At 38.1% G+C, this 22,534-nt stretch overlaps 1 protein-coding gene across 3 annotated transcripts in view; it reads right to left on the bottom strand.

Moving 5' to 3' along the window:
* The window catches only part of EVC2 (EvC ciliary complex subunit 2), an 83,791-nt gene that overhangs the window by 12,023 nt on the left and 49,234 nt on the right, over positions 1–22,534 (bottom strand). For 2 of the 3 annotated variants that reach the window (XM_075420513.1, XM_075420515.1), the window contains 6 exons: positions 17,648–17,807; positions 15,919–16,383; positions 12,179–12,379; positions 10,754–10,873; positions 3,205–3,432; positions 778–995 (listed from right to left, as the gene is read on the bottom strand). In XM_075420513.1, coding sequence (XP_075276628.1) covers positions 778–995; positions 3,205–3,432; positions 10,754–10,873; positions 12,179–12,379; positions 15,919–16,383; positions 17,648–17,807 — 1,392 coding nt within the window. The remainder of the gene's footprint in view (positions 1–777; positions 996–3,204; positions 3,433–10,753; positions 10,874–12,178; positions 12,380–15,918; positions 16,384–17,647; positions 17,808–22,534) is intronic. The other variant, XM_075420514.1, reaches the window with a different exon arrangement.

The following is a 22,534-nucleotide window of genomic DNA, read 5'->3' as shown; positions in this document are numbered from 1 at the left end:
TGTTTCATGGAAAACCCTCTTTGTAATGGAAAGAACACTCTTGGAATCTTACACGAACCTTGAAATGTGGTAAGCTTTTAATACTGTGCAATACACACGGAAATGTAATTTCTGACTCCTGTAACCCTAATGAATGTAATACAATACTTTGCAATGTTGCAAGTTATCACCTGTTTTTGCTGGGCAACCTTCACGACAAGACAGATATTTCTATATACCTCCCAAGAGGCTCTTTTTTTTTTTCCACCGATATCTTTACTTAGAAACTGGCCAGGGAAAAGTGAAACTGAGCCTGTCTCTGAAAAAGCATTTACAAATGCCATCAAAAATGATTGCATGACAGGGAATTCAGTCTACAGTGTGACAGTGGAGATGGAAATTCAATTTAAATTGTCTCAGCTACTTCCTCTAACACCAGCAGATCAGGTTTCATTGAAGTTCCTACTTATCTTCTCAGGAGATGAAGGCACAGTATTAAAGTTCTTTTCCTTCTTGCTGCTAAGAAGCATTGTTCTTTTTCCACTGTCTGCGTCAAGAAATGGTGAATGTCGTGCAATGCATCACAATCTATATGTAACTAAGTTATTATTATTTCATGTTCCTTATTTCAGTATTCCCAAGACTCCTCAGTAATACTCTGGGCCACATCACAAAAATGCACTGTTCAAACATAGATGTATAGTCCCTCCCCAACATTTAACCTGCTGTGTCTCTGTGATATCTTATGGTCTACAAGGATGGCAGTAACTTAGTAAAACCTGTGACCAAAGCACTTACCTTTGCTGGTGCAGATTTATAAATTGCCTACATTTACTCATGGCCTGTGTTAGCAGAACGGTCACCTGTCTGTCTGCATTTGTTTCTGCAGCTTCACTTGAAAGTCCCAAACCATCTGGAGTCCACCTCTGCCTACTCATTAGATGCTGCTGCTGCTGCTGAGCTGACTCTTTATGCAACATCTCATACTCCAGCTTTCTGTCCAGTTCTTCAATCTCCTAGAGGTTGAAAACATGTAATGATAAGAAGTCATAATTTAACTTGAAAGAACAAATTTCATTTGCAGCGAAAAAAAAGATGGTATCAGAATTTCTGATATTAGTTTACTCATTTCTCATTCTACCCAGCCACTTGCAGTCATTACACTTTCCAATTCATTGCATGGCTTCAGTAAACATGACTTGCACACTATGAGTATCAGAACAACGCCGAAAGATATGAGTCAATTATCATTGTGTTAAAGGTTGATGATCTCTGAAACCTTCCAATGTAGAGGACATCTAGAAAGTACACTACCAGCATCACCGAGATCCAAACAAAAGAATGGCACCATTAGAATTCATCTGTAAGCTGCATAAAGCCACTGAAACAGCCTGAGAAACTCAGACTGACTAGTTTAGTTATACTGAATCGACAACTAGTATCAAAGAAGTTTGAGGTTAAAAGACAGTAATTCACACTTAGTGTCATAGAATTGGAGTTAAAATACAATGTTCTAAAAATCAAAGGGTTAAAACCCAAATTCTTAAGTGGACTGGATCTCTCATGGCAAAGATCTCTCTTTGGTCAAAGAGTCAAACTATGCATCAGAGGGAAGACTTCATATTCCAGTTTTCCAGTGTCACTGTTGTCTGACCTCAAGCAAGTTGCTTAATATCTCAGCGCCCTAATTCCTAACCTGTAGCTTGGAGAACATGCTGAATTCTAATCTATTCCTCCACCTCATCAGCCTTACTGAGACTAGAAATTCATCGGAGCATGGCGTAAGTATCTGCTGCCCGGTCAGCAAGATTTGACATTGGAGCTTAGATCCACTCTCCTAACACCAAAATCAAACGTTACCATGCTATCTCTAAGGGATGCAGCAAATTGACATATAGCTGGATGTGTCTGTTTCACTGATTGACAAAACTATCACTGATCTTGTCAGCATTAGCAAAATCTGTGTATTCTGACATATGTTTTAAAGTAACAGGTGTTTAAATTCACCAGCTAGTGTGACAAAGGAGCAGAAATAAAACACAGCAAGAGAGAAAGGTTTGAGCACCAGGACACAGTCCCCATATACCAAGCCTAATGGGCACTTTAAACAATGTCTAATTTTTTTTTATTTCCCCAGAATAGTGCTCTACTCAGTTCTTGCACATTGGCTAAAGACTCCAGTGCTAGCTACTCTAGATCCCTCTTCTGTCTCTCCTTCAATCCCTTTTTTTCACCTGTTCAACGACAGAGAATCTAAAAGCAACCTCTCTGCAGAGCCCTCTTACAGTTGCTGCATAAAAGGCCATAATTCCAGATTAAATTATTTCTAGTATTCCATGTCCATACAACTTTCACTATTTCCTACAGATTAAATACAAATTTAAACAAAACTGGAAGGATATCAGCATTCTAACTGCCATTCTAAGAGAAACTCTGTAGAGATGACAGCATTAAAATTTAACCAGGAGTTTTCACAGCAATAGCTGTCTAATGATGCCCTCTAGCAAAGAGGTTTCGCTCTTAGAAACCCATTTTATTTGTTCTACTCCAGTGCTCTCCCAAGTCTCACTTGGATGGTTGCAAATAGCAGATGCCAAAAAAAAATATTAACCTTATGAATACAGAGCACTGAAGTATTAAAAAAGGATTAGAAAACTGGCATATACCAAGTATGTAATAAATACAGTGAAAGGAAGACGCCTTTCCAAAGTTTCTACTATTTAAACTGTATGTGCGTGCTTGGAGGGAGATAGCCAGGTAGCAGGCTGTGTAGACATAAACATTAAAAACTCCATGATTGACGCTTTTCCTATGGTCATGGATTTTACTGTATGGATAGCACTACAATGTGAACAATTGTGTAACAAGTCACAGCAATTTACACACTGTCCCAGTCATTTCTCATAATCACTTCCCAATTGTCTTCCTTGCAATCAATAAAACTTTAATATTAACTAGTCACCAAAATACTGCTCTTTCTGACTGTAGATCTCTGGATGCTACTATAGTAAAAATAAATAATAATACACAATCTTTCCTGGCTCTAATACTTTCCTTCTCTATATTTCTTTTACCAAGTGCATTAAAGTACATGGAATCACAGAAATTAAAGGTCGCACCACCAGGAGCTACAAACCAGAACAGCTAAATCAAAGTCAAATAAGATACCGTCATAGTTGCTGTCTCCTAACAGGAATTTTTCCTTTTCACAACTTCATTACTTACAGGATTATGTGCTTCTAAAATCTGAATACATTCCAATTTTGACAGGGTTTTTGATGTGCTCAGTTGTTCAAAGAGCAAAGCTTGTACACTTCCGATAGCAGTATACAACTCCAACATTTTGGATTTTTTAACAGTCTTTTGAAAGGCTAAAGAAGCAATATACTCTCCAAGTTTATTTTCCAGATCACACAGCTGACACTCTTTCTCAAGCAGCAACTCGTACTTAACCTAAAAAATACCAAAATACAAAAGATAGCAAGATTAACAGAAAATCTTACAAGCATGCTCATGATTTTACCACTCTGTAATTAACAAGCAGGATTAAAGCAGCAAAGAAATCAATGCTGTTATCTTATAATGCAATACATTGTTTCGAAATGTGCTTTTAACATTAAATTCCAAGCTTTTACTGCATTTAAGCGATCCAAAAAAACAACTACAGTAAAGTCAGATATTTCAAAGAGATCAGACTTTGTTTTAGGGTAGTGATAACTTTAATATTAAATACTAACCTAAGATAGAGGGTATATAATTTTTAATATAATAAAAGTAACAATTAAAAATACAAATAAACCTATGCTTACCTATGTGATTAGTTCAATGGGAAGATAAAATACATCCTTCTGTTTAGCAAAAGTACAAAGTTTATAGAAAGACTGTATTTAGTTTCAAATTGGCAAGTGTCAGTTAATATTTACCAGTGAAATTCAACCTACTACTCTTTAAGCAAATAACAAAAAATCACCTTATGTAAAACAAAGTTAAACTGTGTATCAAGAGTCTACTGGTAATGGATTTCAAACAAGATTAAAATGATTGAATGGACATCAAACAGGATTAGATCAAAACGATTTAATTCAACAACTATGTTGCTGCCAAGTATATGATGGGATATTGACAGAAATTATCCCAGGGTGAAAAGCAAGCATGGCACGTGCAAGCACACAATCAAATGTAACGTGATTGATGAGCTCTCCAAGCTGTATCACTGACATTCAGAGCCACTGTGACTATATTGCACTGATATTGCCATCGTGACCATTTTTCTGCAGGACAACGTAGATAGCAGCCAGCTGCAATTACCCTCTTTAGATGCTTCCTTCTGAGCTTGTCACTCTAAGCTCCCTTTACAGCCAAATAAAAGGAAAAGGTACTTCTCGGTATGTTTGGTATCCTAAAAAATTTGTTTCCACTGATGTATAAGTGTGGATGTCTAGGCTGGACATCAATGGTTACACTGCATATCTAACACCTGGGTAGCTGAATCCTCAAAGACAGTAAATAGTTATAAGTTTGGTTTTACTCTCTCTTCCCGTATTATCCACACAGGCCCAAAAGCTAGATTGATAAGAGAGAGAAGACAGAGAGAGAGAAAAGACTTGCAACCATGAGAGCTCCAATTCCACTACTTGGTGTTGATATCAACTGCTGCCCTACACACTCTATTTAGAATAAAGCTCAGCACAGAAACAGCCCATCTGGAAACTGCTGGGCATCAGAGTGCAGGGTTTTTCCTCACTCCATCTCTAAATTCTCTTTTGGTCCTGAAAAATCTAATCTAATAGGTTTCACAGCATACTAAAAATAAAACCCCAAAGTTAAATCAGCATTTTCAGAACTTTCCTGTGTTACGCATTTTAATAGCAACGCTCAGGTAACTACTGCCTGTGACAGAATAGAAGAACCGCGGCCATCAAAGGAGGCACCTCAGAAACTTTTAAGCAAGTTTTGGTTAAGTTTACCATCACTGTAGCATCTGAGAGCAGGTACTCAATTCTGCATTCTACAGAAAAGTATTTATCCCTTCAAGTTTGGCCTCTGTCATAAAGAACAGGCAGAGATGAACATCCCTATTTAACTGAGATACCTGCATGGTTAGTATCTTAGCATGGTAGGCATCCTGTGGTACACATTTATACATGCAGTCTTAATCTCTCTACATTTTGACCAGTCTATAAAGTAAGAATAATAAAGACCAATAGTATTTCCCTGCAAGCATGAACTACAACACTGTAAAGGTCAACTGAAGTCTTTAGACACTCTGTGACTTCCCATCAGTAACAGACCCGATTTTGCCCCTCAGAAAATCTTTGCACAAATAGAGATGGTATGTACTCAAGACATTAAAATCTCATTAGCTTTCTATTCATGCTAATAAGAATTATGCATCATTGACTCTATTCGTAATTATCATTAGAGGAGTATTTAAAGAGACTTCCACCAAGTTTTTAGATCCCTTAGATGATAAATACCTAACATGGTGCCTATGAATGGAAAGTTTTTTGATAAGGGACCTGCTAAGAGTGATTGTGTATCATCCAAATTCTATTACCCAGTAGACAGAGCTTAATTTAAAATGTGATTTGAAACCACATATGGTTGTGATATTCTCATTCATGCTCATGTGATATTCTCCAAAGTCTCCATTACATCATCTAGGATGTCCTTGAATGGAAGAGATGGAAGGTTACCTTCAGTAAATATTTCCTCCTAATGTGAATTAAACCAATTAAAAGACAAGAGTAAGAAATCATCCTACAGACACAAAGTAGAGCAAGATTCATTTTTGTGATATCTTTAACAAGTCTTCACCTTAAAAGACAGACATTGTCTCTCAACATTACTATTAATTGAACAAATTAATCTTGAATAATGTAGGTGTGTGACACTACAAAAGCAAGTAAGTATATGGGTAACAAATAAACATATGGGATATTTGAGTTAAGAAGAGAACTCAACTCAGAGATCATACTGAAATTACGGTAATCAAAATGCTAAAAACTAAGCTGTTATTTTTGAACATGGGAGGCAGACATCTCCAGTGAAAAGCAAGAGATGGCCAAAACTGGGACTTTGTGCAAAAAGAGCTGAGTTGCTTTTCACTACTTGTTCAAAAAAAGTAGATGACATTTACCTTAGGATAGAACCAGAAATATCCATTGCTTGTTTCTATGCCTCAGCAGGAAAAAATTCAATAACGACGATAATAATAATAGTTTTTTATATCTATTTTCTAGATTCTTTGCAGACAGGCAAGAAACCTGTTGAACTGAATTTGAGGCCTTTTGTTTTCTGTAAAATGCTTTTTACTGAAAAGCAAGTAACTTTAGCATCTCCCATTTAAGCTCACACTCCAGCAGTTCACAGGCATTTGAAGGTGTACACTCTACTCTAGCAGCATCGATTGGAAATCAAAGATAAAAATTTCTGCAGAACATTCTACAAGTCACAACTTTGATACAGATTGCACAAGACAACCAATCCACCCTAACTCAAGGTTTTTTTTGGTGTTTTGTTGGTTGGTTGGTCTATTTATCTTATCAAAGCAAATTTATTTTCAAAATCCAAGGTGTTATTTCAAGATACTCTTACGAGCCAGTGACACAAGACTAAGGTGTAGAAGAAAGACTACTCCACGCCTCAGTGCCAAGGCAAATATTTAAAGCAAAAATAATTAAAAAAAAAAATCTTTCTTCAAAAGCCTGTACACAATACTAATTTCTCAAATAAGACTCAAGTTTTTGTTTTGAAAGGCACATTGAATTAATTGTTATACTACTGATCAGTGTGACACAAGACAATGTTTTCAAAAACAACTAGCCATTTTCAGAGCCATATGCTTCGACAGTCCAATATTTAAGGCCTCAACTGCGAAGTTTCCATTGACTTGCCCTCATCCCTCTTTTCAGGGGTGAAAGTTGTTGCACTCAGGTGATTCTTAAAAGAGAGGATGGAATGGAAGTGAGTCATAATTTAACAGTAAAACAGACAGGTTAACAAACAGCAGAAGAAATAGCTTCTAAAGGCAGGCAAGCAATCTATGTCCAATTCAGCTGACCACTTAACACTTCGCTAACATCAGCTGCTATCTAGCAAGGTGCTCAGGAAGAGGCATCGCTACGGCAGACAATACTTTAAGGGGCAATTCACGTTAGAAATGAAACAGGTTGGACAGCTAATGCCACAAGTCACCCTTCAAAACTTTGGCAACATTGACTTTTGAGTTTACTTAAAAAGCAGGAAAATGAAGATGGATGAGAACAATGTTTTTGTCACAAGAGACTAAATGATTTACGTTACGATTTTCATTACAATAGCACCTAGTCAAGGAATGGAGGAAAAAAAAATCAAGCAGACCTACCTGATTAGAAGTAAATAGGTCCGTTTTCAAAAGGACTACTGCTTTAGAGTCTCTGTGATGCTCCCTGTTCAAAGTATTAGGGCAGCTTCTTAACTAATAAAAATTAGTACAACACTACCACCTTAAATGAGTTATGACAACATAGACACACTGAGGAGCTCGTCCTTTTCTTCCAGCGTTTATTTACATGTCTAAGATACTGCCTGCCAGAATACACACATTTTTACAATATCTCAGAAAAGTGGAAAATATATGCTTGAGGTATGATTTGTTTTATATGACACAATATTAGTAAGTAATATCTGAAGGCTGCCTTTGTGTTTAGGAACAGGATGTGCTATAAACCTTTAAAAATGCAGATTAAAAAAAGTACACAGAAATGTTTTGACAGGTGTGTACACACAACTGAATTCTTTCTTCACAGGATGCTGTTTCAGATACAAGGATTTTAAATAATTATACATATATGAATTCTGGGGATGGATGAATGCATAATGAATAGATGAATGAGTCAATGAGTGATCACCTCTAGCGTAAGTTTGAACCCACTAAAATGAATAATGAATAAAGAGGAAAATGCAGTCTGACAACTCAAGTTCACTTATAAAGAGACACAGGAATGTAGATCTTAATTGTGCTCAATTCAAAGGCAAAAGAGATGACATCGATGACAGAAACTCTTATGCTTTTGACAACCACTTCAAATAACAGGAGGTTTATCTGATGTGTTCAGTATATATTCCATGAATTTATGGTACAAACTACAAAACTAGATAGTACTTGCGTATTACTAAGTACAAAGCCATACATTAAGCACACCAACATACATGGGGAACGATGTTTAGCTTTATCATTGAGCATCTACTCAGTGATGCATAGTAAACTAACTGCTCTTAACCAAACAAAATGTTGCTTTACTCAGCTGATACTACTATCTACCCATAGCCACCTGAGTTTCTTTCTGCCTCTTGTTAGCTCTGAAATCGCAGCTCTGCAAACAGATTTTACATATTTGTGAAAAATCAAAGCTTGGAAGGAGACCTGACTTCAGTGTGACTATAGAAGGTGACTTCAGTAGAACCTGGATCACATATTCATTACAAACTAAATCATAAACTAGCCATAAACTAATATCTCCTGGCCATTCTTGAAGCCTTTTATCATACCAAACAGAAGACTCTAAAATACTGCTTGACATTGTACTATGTTACACAATATTACTGGAGTGTCAAACTACTTTGATTATGACGAATCAGGTCCCATCGGTCTGAACATTTGCTGCTGATTCCACCTGAAACACCCGAACTACACAAAAAATTGCCAATGCTGTAAATGTGCTATGATTAGCCCATTGATTGAAAACACTGACTTCTAAATTCCGTATTTAGTTCACATTAATTGCTAACTAGTGTTGTCTTGGTCCTAAATACTACAAATAAAGGGAATAATTTGAAAGTGTACTTGATTACCTGCAACCCCAAAGACATTTCTTATGCAAGTCTTATTGGGTTTTTTAAGCCCAGCAGGGAAAACAGACTAAAGAACACCAGTATTTTTACCACTGTATTTCTTCTGAGGTAGATAACTGCTATTTCAGAAAGGAACAGCTACTTCTTCATGCAAAAGACAGCTCAAACCAGCTATGAAACACAGAAGTAGTAGATACAGTCTGCTTTTGAAGATTTTCACAGCAAGGTCAATGATACTCTGAGGTGCTCCAAGACCAGGCTTCAAACTTCTTGCTGTGCCCTGCCAGCTCTCTACCTCCTGCCTATGAGTTGTTCTTCTCTGTCATGCCTGGTTTACAGTATTAGAAAATACATCGTGCTGCTGCCTTCATAAGCATTAGCCGGAAACCATTTTACAGTCATCCTGCAGCAAGGCAGAACCCACAACACCATGTGAAGTCTGCAGCGCAGCAGCAGCGGAGGCAGCAGAAATGCAGCAGAGCCGAATTGCTCCACTGCTCTTTCTCCTCGCTTTGAATTGGCTGTGCAGCTTCAGATGGTTAATTCTGAGTGAGATGATGAAAGTGTTCACAGTAATACAAATTTAGAAGTGTAAGATTCTAAATGAGGAACAAGGCAACAGATTGCAACAGGCAAAAGAAAGAAACTCTATTTCTGTGATCAACGTATGGTTTATTGCAATAATTCTGTCTCCTAACGATAATGTGAGAACTAACAATTTTTCTTAACAATAGTTTAACTTTCTTATTGGGAAAAGCCCAAAGCATTTGGCTTTTTAGAACTAATGTGCAGCCATACAATTAGAACAACAACAGGTATGCCAGATGGTGCATATGAAACTGAAACAACAAGGCTTAGACAAACTAGCTTTTCAATTTTAAAACACGATTCTAACAAAAACATAAGGCAATATTCACACCAACCAAGTATTTGGTACTTTTTGTAACACAAGAGCTGAGCCCACACTCTATTGTAGTTTCAAGTAACAGTACCAAAAAAAAAAAACCCCACCCAAAATTTGGAAGTCAGGGCATTAGGTATTGAAGCCAAAAGTATAAACGCCTCCAGTGAAGAATTAGGGGTATTCTTGGGTAAGAGTTATTAAATTATTAAAGAGCACCAGAACACACTTTCCCTCTTGTTGCATTCTTGTCCATGCACCTGCTCTCACTTGCAAAGTCTGGGTGCCTAACTAGATAAACCCATGTTTTTACCATCTGTAACCAATCATTTGTGAAACTGTTTTTCATCTACCAATTTCAACTACCAATTGCACTTGTTTGTTCTGTATAGTTCTTTCAGCTGTGCACCACCTATGTCTAACACAGTTACCATTGTAATGCTCCTCTGACATACAAAAGTGGTATTACCCGTATTTTACAAGTGGAAAGAGAAGGCAAGAAAGCTTAAAGAACATGAACAAGAACTCATGGAACATCTGCTGGCAGAGAAGGAAAAAGCCTCCAAAATCCCACATTGGCATTGGCCCCACTCATTCCTTCAGGATTAACTTTAGATCTAAGAACCCACTTCTGGGCTTTCAGTAGCATTAGGAGAGGTCCAAGAAGTAAATCTTGCTCAGCTGAAGTATGCAGTGAAGCACCTTACATGTTTTGAAAGTGTTACTAAGAAAACCACAGGATGTAGGGGAGTTTTGCAGTCATGCATATGCCAAGCCCCAGAACCACTGGAAGAAAAAAGGGTGAGGCAAGAAATCAGTTCTGTAACTAAGATGCAAAAATTAAAACCAAACCAAGACTATTATGCCTGAAATACAACATCCTGACAAATGCAGACAAGAGTACAGAGAGAGACTTATCGTGCCACTACACCTTATGCCTTTTTTATCTGGTTCTTATTCACATTGATAGAAAACCATCATTCTTTAATCACTAAATATCTAGGTTTTGACCTCAGTACAGAAGAAGTTTACACTTACCTTACTCAAATTATCATTTTTCATCGAGTCTTCATAAATAAAAATTTTGTCCTGTAAAGATTTCTTCAGAATATCTATCTTATTTCTGTTTCTGGATCCTGTGTTTTTCATTTTATAATGCTGTTGTAAGAAGATGAGCACAAAGTACTTTATTTGTAAGAGGTATATGAGGATACTAACATTATTATTTGCTGTTATTGGCAGATCCATCAATTAATGAAACAGCTGGCAAGAACGACTTTCACTGAGAAAATATTTCTGAAATGAAGGTGCTGCCCATTCATTCAGAAGATTCCTTTCAGACATTCAGACAAAGCTGGAAATTTCTTTTTTAATTTCTTTCAAGTAGAATTATGTTGTCTAATGTTGTCTACTCAGCATGGTTAAAAATGAACAAATGTTGTCTACTCAGCATGGTTAAAAATGAACAAAGAATATTAACTTAGGAACCACATTGTTTTCAAGACACAGTATACGAATCACAAATGAACCATGATAGTATCAAGGGGCACCGTTCCATGTAATCAAATTATTCTTGACCTTTATATTTCTTTACAAGAATATCAAGTATAACGTACTCTTGGGAAAATGATAACATCTGTTCAGCTATAAGGCTTTGCAAAGTCATTTCCCTTCTTTAGTACTTTAGAAATTGTTCAGGTTTTGAATTAGGCTAATTCCTAGTACAATTAACCCAGCTTAGTTTACACGTTTAGAAAACATAACTGAACCAAAACAAAGGAAAATCCTCCTTTTTATAATGCTATCAAATACAACTCATACAGGAAACACTTTTTTTTTCTCCCTCTTATTTAAGAACTGAAAATAATTTATGATTCCACAGGTTTTGCATTTTACTGCTGGAATTAAACACCCCTCATATAGTTCTTTAAAGAAGGACTAGAACTGATGACGGACAGACTTGTTCAGAATGTCTCTCTGAGTGAGCACACCTCATCTTCTACATACTTAGATTTGAAAAAAACCCAACAAAAGCCAACCCTCTGTATATGCCCAGTTCTTTTCGAAAGAAGAAACAAAAAGCAAGCCCAAATTCTTGCCAAGAAAGACCAGCTAACTCAGGAACTCTACCGTCCTAAACAGACAAGACAATGTAGGACATTCCCCTACAAACACTCCATAAATCTTTTGGCCACCCATCTGCTTCTTTATAACTTCTGCTTGGGAAACCTGGAGGACACAGAAGCATCAGAAATACATGGGTGAATGTGAAAAAAAGGTATTTATCCAACTGCTGCCCAGACAATTATTGTTCAGGTCCACTGATCCACGCAGACAGAAGTGTGCACTGCTGTCACACCTATGAAGAAGTTACAGACCCACACCTGCAGTCGAGGCCAACAACCCACGGATACACCCATGAACCCCTCGCACATCCCCCCACCGATCCCATACTGTTCCCACCTGTTTATTGATCATTGCTAAATTCTGGTCAACTTTCAGCATCTCTACACCCCTCTGCTCCACCTCGAAAGCCTGAAGCAAAGTTCTTGCTCTTATCTTGGGCCAAGCCAAGCTGCTGTCCACCTGAGAGAAGCAGCAGTGCAACTCTTGCCTCATTCTAAGCAATTCCTCTTCAGATAGCGAGAGGGGTAAACTTAGAAGCTGCCTGTTAAAAAAACAAAAGCCATTTGCTGTTCAGTGATATAGGCAATATTGCATAAAATGTAAGAAAGAGACATGCACATAAATACATTACATGACAATGCCCATCCGCTTTTGTCTTATTCATACATCAGTTAATGATGCCACACACAGGACTGAGCTGTTAAGCATGTTGAAAATATCCTCGAGGATACTTCAATTCTGCATACAGAACTTCCTGGACTGAAAAACTTCATTTTCAAGGGGAAACAGTTTTTGAATGTTTAAAATATAAATCAGTATTTTTTAGCACATTTCCAATGCACAGAATCCTTCCACCTCTTCAGACAATACAAACCCTGAACTTAGGGCTGAAATCGAGATAAAAGCTTCCTGTGCTGCTTCCCAGCATTTAGCAGTCACAGCTACTGAGAGGTGAAAAAAATAAAATAAAAATGTATCTCTTTATTATAAACTCATATATGCCATTCCTCCCACCCCAAAGTCACAAGGGTTCCAGCTGTTCTTTGTAAAAAACCTTTTAGCAGTCTGAACAACACGGAATATATTTTAGCAGCAATTTGAATCACTCAAAGTTCCCGTTTTGTAGAAGGAAGGTTCTCAACATAGACGTCTGGGTAACTGATCCTCAGGTGAAGCTGAAGCTGACTTAAAAGTAAAGCATGCTAAAGCCTGAATTCATCTTCATGACTAACCTTAGACTGCATTAATCATCTTGTCTTGTGACTGAAATATTTCCTTAAATGTATTTAATTTAAAAAATGCATATTTTTTTTGCCTGGAAATTTTCTCTATTTCCCAAAAAATGTATTTGTATTTAATACATGAACAGTGTATTTTTAAAAAATTAATTTTCTTCTAAAAATATATTATACTGATTGTTCCATTAGGACTGCTGCTTTCATTCAGTATATCACAGACTTATACCACCTCTGCATTTCATTAAAATATTTCTGAGTTTAGAAAGTCTTATTGCTGGTTACTGATTCAGCAATATACAGCAAAATCCTAAATTAAAACAGTTTTAATATGCACAGTTTTTCTCTTCAAAAAAATCACTTACTTTAAGGCAATAATACTCCAAGCAAGCATTTATGGTATACTTTACTATTTCTCATGCTGTCTTAGACTTTTAGAAGAAAATCCATACTTTATATCCATATATACAGATACATAGACTGAGATATAAGAGAATACAGCAGAATCACAGTTTTGTCCTGTCCACATTTAGAAAGGACTTTAAGCATTAATGATCTTCATAAATATTTTGGAGTAGCTCATGGTCACTTTGATAAGCAACAAAAATGAAAACCTATCATTCAGAAAAATTCTTTAGGAAAACTAGATAGCAGATGACAACATAAATACGAGAGCTGGCATCAGTCATCGAAATATCAAAAATGACAGACAGTGGACTGAACATACAATGACTTATTTTAAGGGACTTTTGATGCTCCACTTTTTGTATGTATTATCCAGTATTCTACCAGAAAAAACAAACGGCTTACTGTTGCTGTAAATAAAGATAGCATTTAACAAATACAACAGGCGACACTTCAGGCTGAAACAAAATTCTCATGGACTCATGACAGACCTGCTGGGCCATACCATCCACTTCCCTGCTCGCGCAGGTCTGTGCTCATCAATGTAAATAAGAGACAATGTAAGACATTGAAATGGCTTAAAGAAAAGTGTTTAAAATGCTGAATAAAATACCAAGGCCTTGAAATTAGAATGAAAACAAGACAAACGGATTTTTTTTTTCTTTAACAAAGCAAACATGCAACGGACGAGGTTTCTTTTTGAATCTCATTCATACAGTTTGACACTGCAGCAGGCAAACTTGCAAAGGTGCTGTCTGGACAAAATGGCCAATGCACATCTGTCTTGCTGTAAAGAAGAGGTATGGAGGAGAAATCTTAACTAATGCTTTTCCCCTCCCCTTCTGTTCAGTTTCTCATGCCCTCTGCGTTTGCTCCAGGGGCAGACAGCCTAACACAGGGTTGCCCGTTCCAGCTGCTTCCCCTAAAGCTGCAATTTTGACAGCAGACTATTTTTTGTGTTCCCATGTCTCTAACAATGTCTGTTACTAAATGGACATTGCATGGGAAATGCAGTAGCGTAAATACTCAGGTAATGCAACTTCCAGCCATAAGTGTACTTGAAAGCTAAGAAGAAATGCTCACAAAGGGTGCAAAACTCCCATGGACCTTGCTGTCCAGTCTGAAAGGCACTGCACACATCGACTCTCTGCTGCAGCTGTGGTCCCTCCCTGAACAAGTCTCCCAACAGCAGCAAGGCCACCATTTGCCTTCCCACATCCCCAGGGCCACATCTTTGCAGGCAGTGATGGCCGTAATGTGCACCTGGGGCCTGCAAACCTCCCTGTAAAATCACCTGTGCCACGACACCTTGGTGTCAGCCACATCTGATGTGTGGAGCCCAAGAGCTGGAGAGGTACACTACTGCGCTGTGGGGCTGGGCTTGAGAACATGCTGGTCTTGATTGCAAAAAAGTTCGTTTTCTTCACAGTAGCTAGTATGAGACTGTTTTGGATTTGTGCTGAAAAGCGTTGATAATACAGGGGTGTTTTATTGCTCAGTAGTGCTTACACATCTTCAAGGCCGTTTCTGCTTCTCACCCCACCCCACCAGCGAGGAGGCTGGGGGTGCACAAGAAGGTGGGAGATGACACAGCTAGGAGAGCTGACTGCAGCTGACCAAAGGAATATCCCATACCTCATGACACCTTGCTCAGCATGCAAAGCCGGGGGAAGAAGAAAGAAGGGGGGGGACATTCAGAGTGATGACGTTTGTCTCCCCAAGCAACCGTTATGCGTGATGGAGCCCTGCTTTCCTGGAGATGGCTGAACGCCTGCCTGACGATGGGAATTAGTGAATGAATTCCTTGTTTGACTGTGCTTTGGCACGTGGCTTTTGCTTTACCTGTTAAACTGTCTTTATCTCAACCCACAGGGCTGCTCACCTTTACCCTTCTGATTCCACCCCCCATCCCACCAGGGCTGGAGTGAGCGAGCAGCTGTCTGGTGCTTAGTTGCCTGCTGGGGTTAAACCATGACAGCTGTGCATTTTTGAAATATGGGGAAATACTGTGGCAGAGCTTAAAATGAGCACCCAATGAGTAAGGCTTGACTTGTGGCTGGAAGGAATATATCAAAATTAGAACGTGGAGCTAATTAGGCCTCACAAACTAAGTGGCATTTCCAAAGTGCTGGACCTCTGAGAACAGGCTGAGAATAATAACGAAAGATGCACAAGTGAAACCTGACACAGAGTGAACTGAAGTATAAAAACACACCACCTTTTTGTTTTCAAAACTGCCTTTTTCCTGGGATTTCCACTGCAGTGCTAGGAGTACCGGCTCATCTGCCAGTGCCACAGGGGCTGAGCGTTTGTGACAAATCAATTCCCAAGTGCATGACAGAGAACTTATTGTTAGGAATTACACCAAACAGGTGTGAAAACTCCTAGTTCATCTCTATTTGCAAGAACAACTAAGAAAAGGGTACAGGGAGATACTTGCATGAATACTGATTGTTCCCAGCTCCTTAATTTTTTTTGTTCCAAAAGGCTCGTTTTCAGCTCTTGGCTCAGCTTCTGCCTGGTGAGCTGAAGCACCTCTTCAGCAGCCGTGCTCTTGTCACGCTCTTCTCTTTCAAGCTGTTCATGTTTAACAACCATCTCTTTTTTATGCTCCTCCACAGCTTCCAGCAGGAACATCTTTGGCACGCTGAGCTTTACCAGTTCTTGCACAAATACTCCATACTGAACACGTTTAAGCTCTTCAACAGTTTTCTCTGTTAGACTAAATAGAAGCTCTTTCAGCTCTTCACTGGCCTCACTGTCAAGTTTTTCAGTAAGTTCTTCGAATTCAATTGTGTGACCATTTAGAAGATTTTTCCAGTGGCTCAGGTAGTGAGTGAGCTCCTTCGTAGTATTGAAGGGGTCTCCAAGTGACAGATGCTCCTTCCGATGCTCTTTCTGCTGATTCATTTGCCAAAAGGAGGAACAAGGTTAAGAGAAAGCACATCTCAAATTTTAGCTCTTTAAAAATGTATTTCACAGCAATGCAAAATTCCACACTTTTGATTTTCAGTGTTCTCAAAACCGCTTTTCAGTTTTCAGAGACTTACCTAGCCCTCAACATGCTGGCTTTGCGTGCGTCTAGCAGGCCTGTGATAGTTCAGATTATTGTTACATAGAAGGGCTAACACCTGAACAAACGCCTGATCTTGGGGTTTGACATAAACCCAACTGGCTGAACTGTACTGATCTGGCAGCATTCCAGAAATTAATCTGGATCAAATACCAAGGAAGAAAGAGAAGAGGGGGGAGGCGAAGAGAGAGGAAAAAAAAGGTTGGGGATTTTTTACTTTATTTTCCCCATCTTACAGCATGCAGCAATTTAATTGGAAAGCTAAACCAAAGCTACCTATATGGAGAATAAAAATAACAAGTGAAGTCTCCATCGTTCTACCTGCTGTCTCTCCTTGCACTGATATCTATCAAAGAGCAGAAGACACCGAAACACGTATCTCGCAAAAGGTAAAATTAATCTTACCTAACTTTGGTCATCTAAAGAAATATCACCTAATCCAAGACTTTTTTTTTCTACACCCTTTAGGCAAAGAAAGATAGGGACCTATAGATAAGAACTCCCTTCCATTTATCTCAGATCACCTGCAAGCCATCTTCCATCACAAGCTGATTTGGAGCTCTTGAATTTAGCCTTTCTTTTTACATATCTGAGGTTAGGCGACATGAGTCCTACCACAATCAGCCATAGATACAGCATCTTTTAAATAGTTTTGTTTTGTAGCTGAACTTTAACTATGCTGTAGAAGTCACTCGAGTCACACACAGCCAAGAAACCCACAGAAAACGACAACTGTCACAGATCTGTGCCATCTCCCTCACTGACTCCAGAACGGCAGTTGGCTTTTGCCTGTCTGCACATTACAGAGGCTTGTCATAACCCCTCTTGGACAGGGTGGACTAAGAAGAGGGGCTTCACACTTTTCCCCAGTTATACTACTTTCTTGCAAGTTTTTCTAAAAGGACAGCTATTAATTACTGCATTATTAATACAGCACATGGCGGTACACAGCTAACACCAACGGGCACTTATTTTCACCTGTGCTCCTGGCAGTGTTGACCCCTGTCCTAAGAACTACGCTTTATTTTTAATTTCATTCCATTTTTAATTCATGATAAGGCCTGTGAAAATAAATATACCGAAAATAATTACCTTTTGTAGCATTTCCCGCCTTCGCTTGGTAATGAGTTTCTGGCGAAGCTTTTGCTTTTCTTGTTTTAAATTCTGATTGAATTTCTGTTTAACAGAATTAATTTCAGCTTCAGCTTGGTCCAGCAGCACTCCCAAGTGACCTTCAGGTAGATGACCTCCTCTGCAATAACAATGTTTGAGTCCTGTTATCCCAAGCTCTTAAGAGCAAAAGGATAGTTGAGGCAATTAGTACCATAATGAGGCTCAACAAAGTAGACACACAGAATGATCTTTGCTTCTTTAGCAGTGATACCTAGGGGTATCAAACAAGCAGATAACAGAGAGATAATCTCAGAGATGAGTGTAGAATTGAGGCAGTTTGTGAAGGTAGGGTGGAGTATGAAGAAGGAACGGGAAAAAGGAGGAAGAAAGGGAAGGCAAATGCAAAACCAATAACATATCAGTTACTAATGTAAGCAATATTCAAATGAGGTATTTTTAACCTTACATATTATTCATAATATTTACATTTTTCACTTAATGTCCCTGGAATGCAATTCCAGATGCCTTTTATAACTCCTTCCCCTCATTAGAAACAATCTTCTCTTTAAAGCATGTAATCTAATCAAGTAAAAAAAAATAAAAAATTCCTTTAAAGATACAAAGCTATCATATTCATGAAAAGATTTATATTAATGTTTCCTATTACATTTACATAATCAGAAAAACTATAAAGATTTCAAATTAATAGTGAAACACAATAATCCAATAGAGCAAATTCTCAGCCTTAACCACTCAGATGGAAGACTATGGTCTACCTCTCATTGCTACAGTATTTAATTTCAAAGAGTAAGCAAGATCCCAACCATGCCTGCAACAGTTAGAAAAACCTCACTCCCAACAAACTCAAATTGCATTTCAAAAATTATCTGCTACTGTACTTACACAGAAATTTCCCAAATCTTTCTCAGACAACAGAAGAATAAAAGAATATCTTGATTCAGACAGGCTGTTGGACATTTGTGAGTTATAATTTCTAATATTAAACACAGTGGACTTCCAAAGTGTGGGGCTGAAAAGGTCAACACGGAACTTTGAGTAGAAAGCACCAATTCCTGACCTGAACCTGGATGTTGTCCAAACACTTTCTGGTTTATTTTTCAAAACCTGCCTTTTCAGAAGACATGAACTTTACACAGAGAGCCTGGGTTCAGATGAATCCAGGGCTTCGAAGTTCCAACATGATACCTGGCCCAACTCATAACCTAGAGTAGCAGCTAAATGTTGCAAGCCCTTTTCCAGAAAGGACAGAGTCTCATTCTGGTTCATTAGGATTTGTTGATCCTTTGACAGCTTAATTCCAAATAAAATCCTCAAAATAAAAGCTAAATAAAATAAAAGATAAGATTACTGTATTAGCTTGCTTGAAGCCACAAGTATCTGAGCAAGCCACAAAACATCATTCCCTACATAATGAATGCGCTGGGTAGAAACTCTGATCTGGTTTATCACACAGTTATGTCAACCAGAGAGCGCCTCTTTTTGCAGAGCATTTCCAATGTCCATCTACTGTATTTCTGTAATCTTCTGCAAAGAGGATTAAAATACCTCCCAGTACCTCGAGAGCAATCCACCAAACATCATTCTTGGATCTTCTGGCCAAGTCATTTTTGTCTCGAAAGCAATTGAAACGTTGAATTTCAGTGTTATGTCAAAAATAAAAAACAAACAAAAAAAACAACAGCATGAAATTTCCTACCCATATTTGGTAACTCTAAGTCTTGCCCCCCATTTAATCAAACCGAAGGCAAAAGATCAGTGAGTAAAATGTGGATTTATTACAGTGAGGAAGTGAAGCAAGATAATAACTGAGATACTATAACACCTTCATCCTGTCTTATACTGAGGAAATAAACCCGGGTTTTCTGCATCCATTTAAAATCCCTGTCCAGAGCAGTGAAAAGGGACTGTAATAGAGAAAGATAGATGTACTGGAACTACCCAGCAAATGAACGGTACAGAAAAAGGCAGGCAACATAGAATGACTGGAAGATGATATATACCCACCTATTCTTAGGATGGGGGGAAAAAAAAAGTCTACATTTTTTCGGTTTCAGGTTTTTAATTTATTTAGAGATCCAGTATGTCCACAGCTCAAACTGAAGGGTGATGCAGTATCATAAAACCTAACTTTTTTTTTTTTTATTTAATCTACTTACTTAGAAATCCCAGATAAAAACAACAGACAAAATGCCTGCCACCACAGAAGTCTACAGGAGTTTGTGTGGTAACTTCCTTACATTAATCAGTATTACAGTATTTCCTAGAAGGCTCAATCCTGGCAAGAGACCTTCAGTTCTGGTTTCATATAAACACAGTATAAAAACAATTACAGTATTAGAATTAAAAGATGTCTTGTTCCCAAAGGACTCTGAACTGAAACACAAAATAAGAGAAGAGAAAGATAATGAGACAGTATAGACTGCATGATAAACTGCTTGGTCTCAGCATACCAGACATCTAATCACTAAAGAAATGTGCAGGCACTTGTTTAATGTCTTTGAACAAGGAGAATTTTAATGAAGGAGAATACTGCAGTACCGACAAGGATGTTTACAGGGAGGTCCTCCACAATGCACTGAGTGCTACGGAAGGAGCAGAGACAAAGTCTGTGGCCAACAGCAGCAGTACCATAGGTCAATCAGAGGCACACCATGACTTCTCTGCACTGAATGAAAGCCAGTAAAATCAGGAGCAAATATTAGGTGCAGGCACTAAAAGTAAAAAGTAGTGTTTTGTATTCAATGCTATGGAGAACTATCTAAGTGATGCTGGACCCCAGAAAAGGAATATTGTTTGATGAAAGCTAGAGAAGGTATGGCAGTGTCACTAAAACCATGAGAGACGGATATAAAGCAGAAAAGTTGTACCAGCCTGGATGTACACAGAGGCTGATCACAACACTATACAGACACTATACGGAGAGAACCTGCAAGACTGCGCCCACATTACTCTGCTTCAGCTACTTCAGGATTCCACCTGCTGAACTGGCATCTTGCTGGTGCCGAAATCAAAATTTAGGTAAATAACTCAGAGCAATAAATGCTGCCGGCATTCACTTTCCAATACCAACTCACTGAAAGGTCCAGCAGGACACTGTTCAGAAAACTCCTTTACTTATGACAAGGTTCATATAAATTGAGATTATTCAGAGGAGTAAGTGACCAATACGAGACGCTTTGCTTTGAACTTTTATGTCAAAGATAATCAATTGCCTACTTTAAAAACACACTACACAAGAAATGCCTGAGGTCTTACAAAAATGAAAATTTTGGGAGAAATTTATAGAGGACCTTGAGTTGTTTGTACCTAGTGAGTCAGCAGAACTGGACTCTGTTTTCAAGAGACCAAAGAAGGAAGAAAACTTCTGGTGAATGAGCAGACACTGGCAAAGGAACAATGCAACATGTTACAGTTGCTGTAGTTCAAAAATGCCAAGAACTTCTTGCCTCTGAGTATAGCTGGAACAACCCAGGACAAATACTGCCTCAAGTATCACCCTCCTGCCCATTTACTCTTTAACGGAAAACACAAAAAGCCTAGCTAGATGTCCCCGAAATCTGTCATTACTGATAATATTTTAAAACTTGCTTTCCTGCCTTTTGGCATTGCAGTCCATACGGTTGATTTCCCAAGGCACTGAGTATCTACAGCTAGTCCTGACAAATGGGATGTTTTATTTAAATGCTACCTTTAGAAAGCACAGCTTGAAAACTGGCTGGTCTATTTGATTTAAAACGTTCACTATCCTCCCTACATTAATTGGCTTAGTTTTATTTGGCTTTTTATAACATTTATTTCTGGCCACAGAGAATCTTCTTCATGTTAATTCGAAATTGACTTGCTATCTGATAAATTTTAAACATCCTGGTAAGTTCCATTTTAAAAGACCTCTCCCCTCTTCATTCATCTGCTGGTTTATGTATCCCTGAATCTGTTTATCTGTGGTATATCTAATCTACATATTTTCTCAGTTTCTCTTCTCCATACAAACAGTTCTGTATTTTAAAATCCCATTTATAACAGTAAGTTTAGAGCATGCTATTAAGAAGAGAGACAATAGATTAAGACAGACCTGTATCTCTATTTAGACAAGCAGATTCAATGCTAAAGTGAAAAATAAGAGGATATTATGGATACAAATTTAAAGTACCAGTCATTCAGACCAGAATTCTCTTGCTACTCAAATTTTAATGCTCCAATTTGTAAATATTCTCCAAGTCACTTTCTAATTAGAAACTGAAATACAAGCCTAGATACTAGCATAGATTATAACTTCTTCATGGTTTATACTAGGATATTTCAGTTTGCCTGTAGAAAAAAAAAGACTAGCAAATAATCTGAAATACTTCTTTCCGGAGTTTTACGATCTCAACAGCTAAAGAATGAATAAGAACATAACAATTTGGCCAACATTTCCCTGAAAGGAATTCCTTCTGCACCAGGTGTGGGAAGTTACAGGAAAATAACTAGTTCTAGTCCCAGAGAGTCAGTTGGGATTCCCTCTCTACAACTGCTATCTTCAACTATGGACACGTTTCCTTTGTCCACAGAGTACTATGAACACTGCATGCTCTGAGAAGTTTAGTAGGGGAGTGCTAGAAAAATAAGTTTTCATCTTAGTAATGATGTTTTGGGAAGTTTTTGGTTTTGGGGGGAGTATTTTTTTTTTTGGTACATTTTTGGGGGTGAGATCCACGAGGTCTCGGATTACTAAAATACTACACATTTCCTCTCTGTTTTGTAGTTGATCTGGTTTGTGACCGATAGCTGCCATAACAGGCATTAAACAATGAGTGGAACCTATTTTTCCATCTTGGGAAGCCCTGGTTTTTCATTGCGGTGATT

The sequence above is a fragment of the Opisthocomus hoazin genome, chromosome 5 (assembly GCF_030867145.1).
Source record: "Opisthocomus hoazin isolate bOpiHoa1 chromosome 5, bOpiHoa1.hap1, whole genome shotgun sequence".
In the NCBI taxonomy this organism is placed as follows: Eukaryota; Metazoa; Chordata; class Aves; order Opisthocomiformes; family Opisthocomidae; genus Opisthocomus; species Opisthocomus hoazin.
Note: the sequence above shows the minus strand (reverse complement) of the source record. Positions and strands in the feature narration are given on the sequence as shown.